General features: G+C 34.8%; 2 protein-coding genes across 2 annotated transcripts in view; both read left to right on the plus strand.

The window, feature by feature from the left end:
• Window positions 1–4,970, plus strand: part of LOC129223809 (protein Skeletor, isoforms B/C-like) — a 95,492-nt gene extending 90,522 nt beyond the window's left edge. Inside the window, exon 22 of the mRNA XM_054858165.1 lies at window positions 2,381–4,970. Coding sequence (XP_054714140.1) covers window positions 2,381–2,548 — 168 coding nt within the window. The 3' untranslated portion in view covers window positions 2,549–4,970. The remainder of the gene's footprint in view (window positions 1–2,380) is intronic.
• Window positions 3,260–15,771, plus strand: part of LOC129225024 (uncharacterized) — a 66,762-nt gene continuing 54,250 nt past the window's right edge. Inside the window, exons 1-3 of the mRNA XM_054859570.1 lie at window positions 3,260–3,400; window positions 5,019–5,130; window positions 12,127–12,284. Of these exons, the coding sequence (XP_054715545.1) occupies window positions 3,260–3,400; window positions 5,019–5,130; window positions 12,127–12,284 (411 nt within the window). The remainder of the gene's footprint in view (window positions 3,401–5,018; window positions 5,131–12,126; window positions 12,285–15,771) is intronic.

A 15,771-nucleotide genomic window follows, 5' to 3' on the forward strand; every position in this document is an offset into this window, starting at 1 on the left:
TTTCCCTTCATGCTGCGCCACTAATTTAGACATACTGTAGAAGAACAATTTTCGGATGGATAGTTTTAGTCTCAAATATCTCGCAACATTCAATGCAGTTCTATATATATACAGTGGCTCCCAAAAGTCTTCGTACACCTGCGACTTTCGACGAAATAGGCCCCAATCCATTGGTTAGAATTAATATTTCGGAATAGGTATTTAATTATCAGATCTATGATTAATATTTAACAAAACTACATGAAAAGTTTTTAAAAAATATTAAAACTTAATTTTTAAAAAATCAAAAACCAAAAAGTGCCGGAAATTCTATGTCACAAAAGTCTTCGTACACTTTATAAAATGTCTATTTATTATTGAATAATCTAACTTTTGATTAAGTTATTAATTAGTAGAATATCATACAATATTCATAACACCTTTTAAACGTCTGGGAATAGATTTCATTCTTTTTCTTTATTTTTTTTTGCGTAATTTCTGAGTAAGTGTTCTACCACACTTCGAGTCTTACTGTTTCTAGCTCTATTTTCGTTTTAAAGCCGTATTTTCGTAATCCAGCCTATAGATATCTCTAAATACGTTACATTAAGTTCAAATATGGAGATTTAGGGGGTTTTTTCTGAATTTTAGGACGATTTTGAGGCACTAGACGCAAACGTTGAAAACCGAGTGCTTCATATCGTTATCTTGATAAAAAACAAAGTTGTTTCCAATAACCAAATTTTTGGTTAAGAGTTCAAAATTGGTTTTTAAAATATTTAAAGGAACAGTATGATTCATTATTTCATCAAAAAATTCCAAACTACCAAGTCCTGATGCTGTTATGCACCCTCACACTAGAACACCTCCACCGTCGTAATTAACTGATTCAACTAAGTTCTTAAGATTAATTTCCTAATTTTTTCTTCTACTTACAATTATGAAACAATTTAACCAAAAATGTTAAATTCATTTTTATCTGTAAACAAGACGTAATTCTAAAATGTTTTTAGCTTATTTATCCTCGATTTTGCGGCGAAAAGCGTAAGCTTTGTGTTTTTCGTGCGAACAAGAAAATTTCTGCGGGAAGAGGCCCCATTTAATCCAGCTAATCAGAGAACTTGGCGAAAAATTTTAGGTGAAAATTAAATGTAAAATATTTAATTTAACTCTGTAAAAACTTTTACAGCACTCAAATGTGTATTTTTTATAATTTTTTCAACTTTAAATCTCTGATCACGTTTTGTCAACTTTGCCGGTTGACCTTTTCTTACCTTGTTTTCGGTCCGATTCCTTTGTTTAAAGCATTTTATCAAGCAATCTACTATACAAACAAATAAATTAACTAATTTAGAGTCATTTCAAACCAATTTACCGCAACTGCGGGAAACAAATTCGAATTTTGAATGGTGTTTGCGGTTTTTTACGAATACCAGTGATTTTGTAGCAGTAAGCACAATATTAAGAAATAAATAAACAAAAAATTAAAGCCAAATGACTTATAAGGGTCAACACAATGCAAAAATAATAATAAAATGGCATATGATAGTTTTAATCATGAATTTATTCGAAAATATTTGAGTGTACGATGACTTATGTGGCGTGTTATTTCTCTGTCTCTTCGTTTTCTGATCACATTTCAAAAAAGTAGATCCGTTAATATTTTTAAAAAAACCAATGGGTTGTATTTAGAATGACATAGGAATGATGTGAAAAAATATTGGACTCCGTATTCGAATTCAGTTTCGAGTTATTTTGGTTTTACTAAAAAATTTCAAAGTGTACGAACACTTTTGGGAGCCACTGTATATATTTTTTTTTTCCAAAAACTGCAATGAAAAGTCTCATTCAGATAGGAAGGCTGTCGAAAAGCCCCTCAAGTGTCTCAATTCACTGGTTAGTCATCCGAGTTCAACAGAGGAGCATTTTTAACTTGAAAATCTTGAAGCCAAAACTAGTTTTTTGGCAACTTTCTTTAAAGAGTTTGTTTCATTAAATTTCATCTTCAATTACAGGAGAAAGTTTCTAAGAAATGTGAAAAACCTTAAAGTTCCTTATTGGCTATGAGCCAGGGAGAGCTTTTGAGTGACTCTACACTTAATAAGTGAATTTTCGCAAAAAACGGAAAATTAAGACCCCAAGATTTATCTTGGTTCAGATTCTCGACCAGTGTCCACGGATCAGTCACACGCTGTTCGCGGCCCACGGGTAGGGAATCGCTGCACTAGATGGTTGCACCGTATTCATGGGCCATAGCAACGTCAGTTTTACCCGCCTAAAGTTCTTATCATTTAAATCCAAACTTACGACTGTCTGTAACTGGACCCTTGTCTGTTACTGGTGCCGTTACCTTTATTTGTTGAAAGTTTATCTCCTTTTTAATGTTTGAATATTGTTCTAGTGTTTCACGCACCGGAACCTTGGATGGAAAATCAACGTGGTGGACGCCGATGCGAAAATTGTCGGTGTCATGGAACATCTGAGCAACAGCGAAATGCCCAACTCTGCGACTGTAACTTCGTTTTCGACGGCCATCTTGCTTGCGATTAGCACGCTCATTTGGATTTGATTACCCTCCTCTGAAAAGTAGTTCCTGGGGGAAATTTTTATGTTTTTTCCGAAAAACAAAACCTTGATTCATAGTTTAGGGGCCATTCATTAATTACGTAAGGGTCTCGAGCGAGAGAAGTTGGAAAAACCTCTACATACCCTTACTTGGGGGGGGGGGGGGGCAAACCTATTCTTACGTAATATTTTCTAAGTCAATATTTTATATTAGAAATCACGCGGGCAAGTGGTTTGGTATGGATCATATTTCATTTGCATCTGGAAGGTAAAAAAATATTAGAATGAGCTGTTTTTTACTTGTTTTACAAAGAATGAATAGTCGTAAAATATAATGAAATAATCGCACTATGTATGGCAGGTTAATTTTAATATACTTAATTTTATACACTTTTAATTAATATTTCTTTACACAGAAAGGTTTTCCAAAATACTTTATTAACAGTGGATATTTAATAACGATGTAAGATTCGTTATTTTATTATTTTGAAAAACGAAATGGAATCTTACGTAAGGTTAGGGGGGAGGGGTTTGGAAAACTTTACGTACCCTTACATGGTGGTAGGGGGTCAAAAATTGCCAAAATAATCTTTACGTAATTAATGAATGGCCCCTTATCTGTCACTGATTCCACGTGAAATATGATGGCAACAAAATACATTTGTCGTAATGACCGTCTATGGATGTTAGCAAAAAAGTTTCAATTAAGTAAAAAATGGAAAATACACTCCTGTCAAATTATGGTCACAAACATGTTGTGGAAGAGAATATTCGACGTATGAACTGGCCCTCGAGCTCTCCGGATCTCAATCCTATTGAACATGTTTGGGATGGTCCGGAAGAGCCGTTGCGTAATGTAATATAAATTAGATTTAAATTTATGTGATAAAATGAACATAAGCTGAAAGTTTTACCTTATACCTTGGCGACATTTTCGTTTCCTTCTTTTTTTTAGGTTTGCTAATATTATCATTCTTTTCATCATTTTATTTATTTGTTATTATTATTTGGTGTCTGTGTGTGTGTGTATTTTTTTTTTTTTTAAATCAGCTACGAGAAATAGTGAATCAAGGTTTTATTGTGGAAACAAGATGTATTTTTTGAAATTTCGTTAAGAGTTCATTGATGTATTGCTTTTTAAACCATGATGAAGTTGTGCCAGAAAACATCATTTGTGTACATTGGTGAATGAAAATCTTATTCAAAATATTCGTTCATTTTAAATTAATTGGAATCAATATGTTTAATTAAACTTTTCTTCCAGCATTAAATATTTTTCTGTCACTTCACAATATTCAAACTTAACAGGAACTTTTCGCATAAAGTATAATACTGGTTTCGATGTTCACATAAAACTTTTTACTATAAATTTACATTGCATTGAATTACTTGGAGTTCTTAGATTAACATTTATGATAAAATATTTTGATTACAGATTATCGACGGTTATGTTGTTATGCTAAAACTTTTATCAAACCCGTAAATTCATCCTTTGCTGCTTTTAACAAGACTGTTCAAAGTTTTTTTCTTGAATATTAATGAAGTGAAAATCATTTTGAAATTCCATTCAAACTGAAGCAACTTTTTAATTTTGAGTAAAATGTAGCCTTTATAATTTTTAGGTCACGTAATGTAAACTAATTGTAACGTCACCAAGTCTCTCCTTTAATTCGAGTATCTTATGTCGAACCCGAAGTAGTTATGGCACTTGCAAAAAATAAAAGTATATGCTCATAATTAGTTTTTAAGCTTATTTAAGGTCATTTCATTCAAGCATTTTATTATGCATAAAAAATAAAAAGAAAAGCGCAGTCTTTATTAACTTTCAGCAAATATGTACTGGCCAAAAACAAATTCGACAAAATGCATGAAAGCTCATTTTTAAAATAAAATTTGTTAAAAACAGATCGATTTATTAGCTAATAATTTTTCTGTTTCTAAAAATGTACATTAAACAAGCTTAGAAAGATATTTCTTAACGTTTTGATCGAAAAAATGTAAAAATTGGAAATTCAGCTCACATATTTCAAACATTCCATTGCGCCATTTTCATCAAAAAATTGTTGTTCACAGTGTTTGAATTTTTCATGAAATTTTAGTGACATGTATCGTTGTATAAGTAAGTCCTTGGTTTTACATAATTCATTTGAGAGATGATACTCTGGGAAAATGCCAGAAGTTTAAAATCTGTGTTGAAAATGTTTTTATACATATTTTTAAATACGTTCGATTTTGTGTTTTTTCATCAAAAGCATCATTTAGCCTCCTTTTTGTTCAACACTGAGATCCTTATTGTGATGTTATTTTTAAGACAAACACGAATCAAAAACTTTTTATTTAAAATATGCTTCTTGTTTATTGTAATGTTTTCTTGCCGTTTCAAGTGTAACGTTCACAATGTGAAAATAATAAATTATTGTTCTTGAAGTGTCATTTAATTGTTGTTCTTGCACAATTGCTTTTATATTTTATAGTCTGTGCAGCGAGAATCGGCGTGTCAAGGCCCAAAAACTTCCCACTCTGCAAGCATTTACCCTTCCGGTAGTCATGGTTATGGTACCCTGAACTTTTTCCCCACGTCGCACAGTGGGGCGAAAACGCCAAAAAGCGCTTAAAAGTGTTTTTAAACCTCTCTCGCTTATTTGTTTACTCAGGCATGTTATAATGGATTTTTCTCGATTTGTTTGGGCTCAAAGTCCAAAGTTCGCAGGTTTACGCAGCTAATTCCTTTTCAGGGTATTTCTACAGACCATTGGTGACTAATTAATATTAATTTCTAAGAGGACATAAGAGGACATTTTTTTGTAGAGCGTTTAAAAAAAAAAACTTTGAAATCCCAAGTTTTCGGTTTTGATCAAAACCAACTATCTGTTTGAATATTCGATTATTCTTTATTTTTGTTCTTTTACTATCGTCGGACACGAGAGAAATTAAATATACCTGCCATTAATAAGAAAAAAATATATAGATTGCTTCAAAGCAATTTGTTTAAATCCCCTTCATTCATGGTTCTTCACCTTCTAAAGGCTATCTTTAGCTTTGTAGTGGACGAAGGGCTCTAAAATTCTAGTTCTGATTGCCTAAGATATAGGCCTGTGCAAATATATTAATTCGCAATTGGTTGAATACAGAAAAAAAATTACCCTTTTAAGCGGTTTTTGTCGTTTTCGCCCCACTGTGCGTCGCTTCGCGTCTGCAACAAAGCATTGGTTTCCTAGGAGCGAACACGCTTAGCGTCGGCTTCGCTCCTCGCCGAGGCGAAAACTTGATTCTTCTGCTCATGCGCGCCGGAGCTGATTCGGCGTCGTGAATGGCCACGCCGGGATCCACTTGACTTTGGTTTCAGGTTAAGCCCTGGTTTCCTAGAAGCGAAATCACCGAGCTTTGACGTCGCTGCTCGGCGTGACGCTGAAATCTAAAGCATTGGTTTCCTAGGAGCGAATCGCCGACCTTCGGCGTCGCTTATCGCCGAGAGGAACAGTTGATTCTTCTGCGCATGCGCGCCCGAGCGAAATCGACGTCGTGAGTGGCCACGTCGGAATCACTTGACTTTGATTTCAGCGTCACGCCGAGTAGCGACGTCAAAGCTCGGTGATTTCGCTTCTAGGAAACCAGGGCTTAAGTCAAGTGATTCCGGCGTGCCACTCACAACACCGATTTTAGCATTGGTTTCCTAGAAGCGAACACGCTTAGCGTCGGCGTCGTTCCTCGCCGAGTCGAAAACTTGATTCTTCTGCTCATGCGCGCCGGAGCTGATTCGGCGTCGTGAATGGCCACGCCGGGATCCACTTGACTTTGGTTTCAGGTTAAGCCCTGGTTTCCTAGAAGCGAAATCACCGAGCTTTGACGTCGCTGCTCGGCGTGACGCTGAAATCTAAGTCAAGTGATTCCGGCGTGCCACTCACAACACCGATTTTAGCATTGGTTTCCTAGAAGCGAACACGCTTAGCGTCGGCGTCGTTCCTCGCCGAGTCGAAAACTTGATTCTTCTGCTCATGCGCGCCCGAGCCAATTCGGCGTTCTGAGTGGTCACGTCGGAATCCACTTGACTTTGAATTCAGCGTTACGTCGATGAGCGACGTCGAAGATCGGCGATTCGCTCCTAGGAAACCAAGGCTTTAGCTGGGGCGAGCATGCGCAGAAGAATCAAGTTTTCCTCTCGGCGATGAGCGACGTTGAAGATCGGCGATTCGCTCCTAGGAAGAAGCAACGTAGGGAAAACGTACCAAGTGGGTAAAGGGTGGAGAGTGGGAAAGTTATTTACCTTTTCTTTTTTTTTTCTTTCAAACTTTATTTTTCCAAAAGTTTGCAGATTTGCAGTTTTTAAACAGAAAAGTCAACTTTTTTTTTTTTTGAAAACTTTGAAACAGAAAAACCTTGAAGTCGAAAAACGTAAAACCTGGAAAATAACAAAGTAGAAAACTTTAAAGTAGAAAATTTCGAAAACTCGGGGAGGTAGGGGTGGCAAGGGACTTCAACCAGAAGTACGAATCCGTATAAATTGAAAATTAAGAAGCCTAAAATCTTTTCAATCTGCTATCATCTTACAACTTATATTCATTCATACTTGCTAACTTTAATACCCAACTTCCTAAACTACGAAACTATGAACAATAAAAACCTGAATCAACCAAAGAGATTTCGCACCGACATGTTCAAATACATAACAACATATGCAGAAAATTACTAAATTTAAACTAATTAGTTTTGAATCATAAAAAGTAACAAACTTCGTGACTTAATTAAAATTGTTGAATTTTAACGGAAAAAAAAATTTTACATCTTTTCATATAAACTTAAATAGGGGAAACTAGGGAGGTTTGACCCATAGGGAGACTAGAACCATGATGATTTTTTCCATGAAAGAGAAAATTTCATTCATATTATTCGTTGAGCAGTTACACAGCAGTATTTTGCTGGGACAGAATTGTCAGTGGTTTTCAAGAAATTCAGTGTTAATATTTTAACTTCTAGTTTTGAGGGAAATGAATTTTAAAAGTATGCATGCTTTAGTCACTTTTCTAGCTATCTATTGATATACAGCAGTTTTATATAACTTGAATCCAAGTTGCTAAAATTTTAAGGTTAACAAAAGAAAGCTAACTAGGAAGCTTTGACCCAAGCTAAGTAGGGAGACTTGACACAACGACTAATTTGATATTTTTGTTTAATTTGATGTTATTTCAATGAATTTTTATTTTTTAATAGATAAAGTATTGCCGTTTAGGCCTAGTGATTTTATTCATGCAATGACTCGAATATTGTGAATATGAAGGCCTGTTTTTTAGCCTACTTTCCCAGTAAAAGTCAGAAAAAGAAGAAAAAAGCATGAAAGAAGGCTTAATGCATCTTAAAAATATCCCGAAAAACAAAAAAAAAAAAACTCAAAAATAAATAAAATAATTAAATAAATATCGAAAAATTAAAAATTGGAAAGTAGGGTATTGAGATGGGGAAAAATGTCTGTCTGTCGGTCTGTCTGTCTGTCGGTCTGTCGGTCTGTCTGTCTGTCCCCCCCCTAATAACTTTTGAATGAATAGTCCGATTCGAACAAACCTTTTTTTGTTCGAAAGATCTCGGCGAGGACACCTCATTCCCATATTTCACTTTTTGATTTGAACTATTTTTTGTTCAATTTTGAACAGTTCAAAAAAACTTAACATTAGCGCCTACGGGGAAATTCAAGGCAATTCCGAACTGTGAATTTGCTTCAAACAAACTTTGTAGGAAAAAGCTTTTGATGAAAAACTTGTATAAAAAATATCTTTTTGATTTGAAAAATTTTCCGTTCAATTTTGAACTGTTCAAATCCCTTAACATTAGCGCCTACGGGGAAACTGAAAGTCAATGTAGATTCCGTACTTGAAGGCGGATTTACTTCAAACAAATTTTGTTAGAAATAGCTCATGACGCCACAAATTCCAGACTCCGACTCCGAGAATTTAGAGGCACCTGACTCCGACTCCGATTCCTGTGCCCGACAATTAATTGGACTCCGACTCCCCGACTTCAACTCTGACTTCGTAGCTTTGGCAAAAATTTATGGACAAATGACTAACTCCGATTCTTGGATATTCGTCTCCGACTCCTTTATCTCAAAATGAGATTGACTCCGACTTTGACTTTAACTGTGAAATACTTATTGTTGATATGACTTGTTTTTATTTTCACGCTAAAGTTTAAATTTAGGTATTCAGTTACCGGCGAATCAACTCGAAGTCATTTATGTTTCTACATAAGATATGCGCAGACGATTTTTTTTTTTTTTTTGACAAAGAAAATTATTTCTTTAAGTTGACATTTTTTTTTTTTAGTAATTGCATTAATTCATTTTAAAAAATGTTTTTGGCAACAGGGCAAAAAGAAACGATTTTTTTTTTGATATGATGTATTTATTTTAATGAGCTTATTAATTTTACTTATTAATTTTTCATTTTGAAAGCTATTAAAGATTTTTTTTAATCTAAAAAAGTGTATTAGCTGCTTTGTTTAAAAGTTGCTGCTATTTTATTTGTTCGTGTTTTTTTTTTTTTTTTTTGATGAGTGAGGAATATTTATTCCTAGAAATCAGCTTAAAGTATTTTAAAAGTATGTTTGAAAAAATTTGCAATTTTAGCTATTTTTGAGAATATTGATCAGGTACTAGAAAGTAGTATGGGTATACGGGAAAGTAGGCTCGTCTAGTTCTAGTCAGAACTTCTTGTTTTAATATATATATATATATATATATATATATATATATATATATATATATATATATATATATATATATATATATATATGTGTATATATATATATATATATATATATATATATATATATATATATATATATATATATATATATATATATAAAATATTTTGGTCCAAAAAATTGTTTTTATTTGACAACTAACTAAAATACTAATAATATTTGAGCCCAATGTGTTGCTACTTAGTAAAATAACTGAAATATTGTTAAGGTCTGACCTCATACAGTTTTGAATTCAACTTCTGCTCTTCTGCTGATATGGAGTAAAATTAATAATAAAAGAAAAAATATATGTAACACTTCACCTAAAGAGTGAACATTTTGTATATTCGCTTCAAGTATCGCTTATTTTAAAAAAAAAACACGCCATCAAACCTGCGGTTTTGATTTCCATATCTATGAATCTTCCAACTGATAGGGAGTAAGATTAATTAAAAATATATATATAAATGTAACAATTCATCTAAAGAGTGAAAATTTTGTATATTCACTTCAAGTATCACTTATTTAAACAAAAAAACACCATCAAACCTGGTTTTTTTGATTTCAATATCAATGAATCTTCTTACATTCATGAGGGAGTTCGTGTCTCCTTAGTGTTGGATCAAGCTTCCCTAGCTCTAGGGACTTTTGACCTTTTTTTTAATACAATTTCTACTTGGAATTACGCTATTATTTTCAGCCATAAAAATGTGCAGAATGGCAAACTATTTATGTACATTTTTTATTTCGTTCTAACGATTTTACAACCAAATTGGGAAATGAAAAACCAAAAATTGGGTCAAGTCTCCCTAGTTTCCCCTACTCACGTACCAGAGCCGTGTCCAAGGGGAGGGTTTTAGGGGTTAAACCCCTCCCATTGGCGAAAAACAACAAGTGAAATGAAGAAAATGTATTTTTTTTAAAAATTAAATTAGTCTTAATGTGAAGTTTGTGTTCAGCGTTTTTTTTTTTTTTTTAAACTTTCTCTCTTTTCTTAAGTTTTTCTGCAATTTACAACTGTTGAAGCTTTATCAACTGAAATAATGTTTTGGAAAACTAAGGTGGAAGAACTGCTAAATGATCTACCAATGCAAAGCATTAATACTGCTTATTGTAAGGAGGTTATGGTGAAATTAGCATATGTTGTAGCAATGAAAATGCATTAGTGATGGTGTTTGGTAATGTAATTTGTATCTGCAATTACCTGTTTCTTGTTTAGTTTATTAAGCATTATTTCTGTTATTTAGAACATAAAACCTGATATACATTCTACATTATAAAAGAATTTGTGGAGAAATTTTAATATTTATTGCAATGTACCGCGTAGTAAGCAGGTTTAATTAAAAAGAAACAAACAAGATTTGATTAAAGTGAACCTGTAAAAATGAAGGAATATTTTGGTCACCTGCGCAGCCAAAACTCTCCCTCAAAAAAAAGGGGGGGGGGAGTTCAGCAGCCCTTCCAGGCGTATAAACGCCACACTGGGATCGACGATTTGTCTTAAACTAAAGGTTGTGGGGGGAGGGGGGTTCAATTCCCCCTCCCGCAGGTAAGATTAAAACCCCTCCCTTTGTGAAAATCTGGACACGGGCCTGTCACGTACAGATATTCAAACTTAATTATACACATTAGTGTTTTCTTAACTTAAATTCTCAAGAATTAGTTACATTAAACGTTTAAAAGAATGCTTAAACTTGTAATCTTAACAGTATATAATTTCTAATAAAACCTTCAAAGTTTTAGAGCTAGAAGTACAAAAACTTATAAATTTAAAACCTCAAAAGCCTAAAAACTAATAAATCTTGCATCTGACACGACTACATGTTTATTTACTGACTTTGTAATCTAACTTTCAAATATAAGTAAATCATGAAAAAATATCTTCTAAACCCGATGAAGAAAATTGGAATGAATCGCTTCCTTTACATAGACTCGTGCAGAAGAACGCATTCACTGAAATAATTAGTTCTATACTCGCCCGCTCACGGCCATCACAAGTCTTCTTAAACTAAAAGACTTCAAAGCGCTGACAATTCGCAATTCAAACTATGGGAGGCGCTCTAGTCTCTGGGCTATTAACGGCTTAAAAACCTTTAAAATCAAACCCGATACTCTTACCTGGGATATGACCTGTGCAATGAGACATCTGTTTTGTCTGCTTAAAATTAGAATGTTTACCTATGTAGATAATCTGTTTTCTTGCCGCAAGGAGGCGTATTCACCCTTAACGCAGTAATATCAAATTCAAATGTTTCTTGGGAGTTCCATGTTGCTATTCGCAACTCCAGAGCTCGAATACGCTACCTTGTGGTGATTACAATACTACCGAAAAAAGTAAAACATTCCATTCCACGTGTTTTCTTTGGGGTAAATTACACGCTTTAGACCGTTTGCGGTGTAATGTGATTTCAGAAGAAATGGATAGAAAACTTTCTACAAACACAATAAAAAATTACTGTCATTCACTAAGCTTCAAAGCAAGCTATAAGTTACGGTATTTTGTTTGTTATACCTTTTTCATCCACCATTATAGACAGTGGCTGCAGCGTCTCCTAATAGTTTATTGGAGTTGCGAATACAGTTGGTTTTAAATTTTGGCGTTCGCTATTTATTTCACCGAAATTGATTCACGCCTTCAACTTTCATTGCATATTTCCTTAACTTAAACGAGACGTTTCGTTATATCGATTGTCTCGAGATAAAAGATTATAGATTTAAAGACGTTCTTTTCTGGTTTGAGTTTTTCATTTCAATCGGAAACGTTAGTAGATTTGATAAGATAATTGCTTATTAATAATTAGTTGTTGAAGATGCGGTTTAAAATTCTCTGTGCCTTAATTTTTTTCTCAGTTTTAAGGTATGGATCGGCAGAGTTTAATTTAACTGTAGTACATCTTACGGATTTGCATTCACATTGGTTTGAATTTGGGGAAAATGGTCGCCTTTGTACTCCAGAGGAATCTGCAGCTGGGAAATGTTTAGGAGGATTTTCGAGGCATGTCTCTTTCGTAAGTAATTTTGCATTACTTTTATACTAGGAAAACAAGAGTAAGCAAAAAAAAAGGAGACTTTTTTTTTCCTCTCTTTTTATTGAGCCACACTTTTTCATTGGGAAAAGTTTCAATATAATCCCCGGGTTGGCGCCCCCGTTTTCAATGATAATTCGCCAAGCTTCTTGTGCTTTGTATTGCCTTTACAGTTTACAAGAGTTGCCTTGAAATTTAAACGCCTTAGCAGTAGCGTACATAGCCTTCGGCGACCTCCCTCCCCCATACGAATTTTTGGCACTTAGTATTAACGCCACCACAGCTACAGATTAGGCGGTTTTTTATAATATTTGGCGGTTTTCTCTTGTTGCCAAAACAAGGCAAAGGAATCCAAAGTACGTGCGAACAATAAATGCGCCAAGTGATTGCTCTTTATTGGCGCAATGTAACTGCTGAGGTGGCGTTAATACATAAGAACTGAATTTTTAAAATTTTTTTATCAACATACATTCCAGCCCGCTTATTGAAATATCGGATAAAAGGGGATATTTCGATAATTGGGAATCTGGCGATCTTTCATCTTGGCGTTAATTTTTGGCTCCAGCGCCTGCGCGAGATATATTTTTCTTTGCAAATCTAAACAAAGAGATCGGAAACATCTATTCACATAACGGTTACTATAAATCAGCAGGGTTACCAAAATAATATTATTTACACCAAAAATGAGACTACCGCGCCAGATTCCCAATTATCGAAATATCCCCGATAAAAGAATATCCCTCTTAATATAATAAAATTTCAGAGTAACCGTTAATGCGTGTTATTTTTATCCCGGATAATGGAATATTCTGCTTATTATAATTTTTTTTTTCGTGGCAAACTGCCTATTCCATTAAAATTCCAACTCGACTGTAGTAGTTCTTTTTGAGCAATCACGATTGCTTATTGTTCTCACTTGACTGTTTTTGGCGTTCCTATGATTTTATTTTCCCACCAGCACCCTCCGCAGCATCACCGTCGACTGGCTCCTCACGATGCTGCACCTCTAGCGAAATCCGTCTCCAGGTTTCCCGTCAACATCCTACACCTACACGCATACATACACGCACCTACACACATATACATATATGCACCTACACACACATACACAAACACATACACACCTACACACAACTACCCACACACTCTTGCCTGCACACAGACACATATGCCTACACACACATACCCCCCCACACACCTACACACAACTACCCACACACTCATGCCTGCACACAAACACACATGCCTACACACATACCCCTACACACAAACCCCCACACACAAACACAAACGCCTACATATACACACACACTCGTGATTGCGAAAAACATAATTTGAATTCAAGATGAAAAAATTCAAATTAAGTTTTTTTTTCCCCAGAGCGCCCCCCCCCCCTCCCGTAGGAACACGGCGCGGCGGTGCTATGTACATGTACACCATTGCGCGTTAGCTCGGTCGCCTAACAGAAAATGGGTCCAACCCGGGGATTATAGCGAAACTGTCCCCTCCATGATCTAAAGAGGGAAATAGGCTGCTTATTTAGTCTTAGTATAATATTATTATTAGTTTAGTATTTATTTAGTCTCCGTATAGTTCGATGCTTTTAATATGAGCGGGAGAATTAGTAAAACGTGGAACATTTGGCCCGTTTTGAAAATGTTTCTTGCGCCAAACTACTCAAAATAAAGCGCTTATCTACTTGTCAAGTGTTGCTAAAATCAATATTGATGAAATTTAAAATTTATTGTATAATTTTTAAACAAAACAATCCATTTAACAAGGTAAAACATTACATTAAAGTGAAAAAAAAAAAAAAACCTTTCGAATTTTCAAAATTAATTTGAATTCTGAAATTTTGAATTGAAGTTCTGTTTTTCGCAATCACGAGTTGCGACAGGACCCTACTCATTGTTTACTACCCCACTCGCTTGTTTCTAGAAACGGTTCATGTCCCTCCTCTTGGGAGGTTACGTGTGCATAGTTGTGTATATGCAGGCTTGTGTGTGTGCGTCGACCTGTGTGTATGCACATTGGCGTGTGTGTATGTGTAAAGACGCGTGTGTGTGAACGTGTGTCTAGGACATGGACGCCACCGACCAGGAGCAGCGGCTACCGGAGGACAGTGCTCAGGACCAGAGGAGTCCTGCCGGAGCCGCGCCTGCAGAGGAAGGTGGTGTTTGAAAAAGGAACCACAACGTCATGGACGGTCAAATGAGAACAATTAGCAATCGTGATTGTTTAAAAAATCCAGTCAAATGATCACATTAAGCAAATTATTCATTGAATAATGCGCCAAATAAATAAAGGCAATTACTAGCATGAAAAGTTTAATTAAACTGTAAGAGGAGCACTGCCATTTTAGTAGAGGGAAAATTTTCGCCAATTTGGCGTATTCCTCGTTGTGATAGTTCCCCCATATAAGCAAACGAAAAGACGGTATGAACGTGTTTATTCGCATTTTTTTTTAAGCGTGGCTCTTATACATATATATCTTATACATATAAAATCTGAGTATCTATCTATCTATCTATCTATCTATGTCCAAGCTTCTTCTCCCGAACGACAGTGAACTGACCATCGAACCAGGTATCGATGGATTCGTCATCTTCCCGTCTTCATGTTTGGCTATTTAACATAATCCTCCGATAATAGTTAGCGGAGATATCAATTAAAAACTATTAATTATGACTCTTAGATTTCAAAATCAAATCCCTATTTTTCGAAGGCTTTCCTCCATTCAAATTATTATTCAGTGCTTCATCTCAACTTTCCATAACAATGCTTTTATTAAAATGTATAGCGGGTGAAGAAAATCATTGAGATGAAAGATCTGTTGCCATTTTTTTTCTCGAATATGAACAGGTAAAATTCTTGTTTTTATTTTGAGGCTTTTCCTGTAATCAGGGGATTTAAAATGTTTACTTTTTGGGGTTTTCCGCAATCTGCCCCAAAATTTCAGTGACTTTTTTTATTTTTTTTGGTTCAAGCCTGATTGTTAAATACGCGTCACATGACATAACTTTCATTTTCGAGGAGGACCGTGCACGTCGTAAAGTAAATGAGTGATTTACAAGTTATTTGAGTTCTTTGAGGGTTTGTACCTGGAAAACGGATTGATGTAATTCTTGTACGACCATGTGGATAGAATCCATCCAAATATTTATCTGAGTGGTATGTTGCATTAATAAACACCCGGGCAACGCCGGGTAGTAGACTATTTTATGTAAAAAGCGGATTGTTATTGTGCATAAATATTTCCGATATAGTCTATCAGATGTAATTCAGTTTAACGTGAGTAAAGATTATAGTTGATAATGCATATATTTTCCCCTTTTGTGCTGACTGAAAATGTACTCATAACTTGTATCATTGATAACGATTATTAACGTTGATGAGGTGTTTTGGCAAAAATATGTTTTACTGGTGTTTTGGAAACCTTGCTTTACGCGCATTTATTTATTCCTTAACG

The sequence above is a fragment of the Uloborus diversus genome, chromosome 6 (assembly GCF_026930045.1).
Source record: "Uloborus diversus isolate 005 chromosome 6, Udiv.v.3.1, whole genome shotgun sequence".
NCBI lineage: Eukaryota > Metazoa > Arthropoda > Arachnida > Araneae > Uloboridae > Uloborus > Uloborus diversus.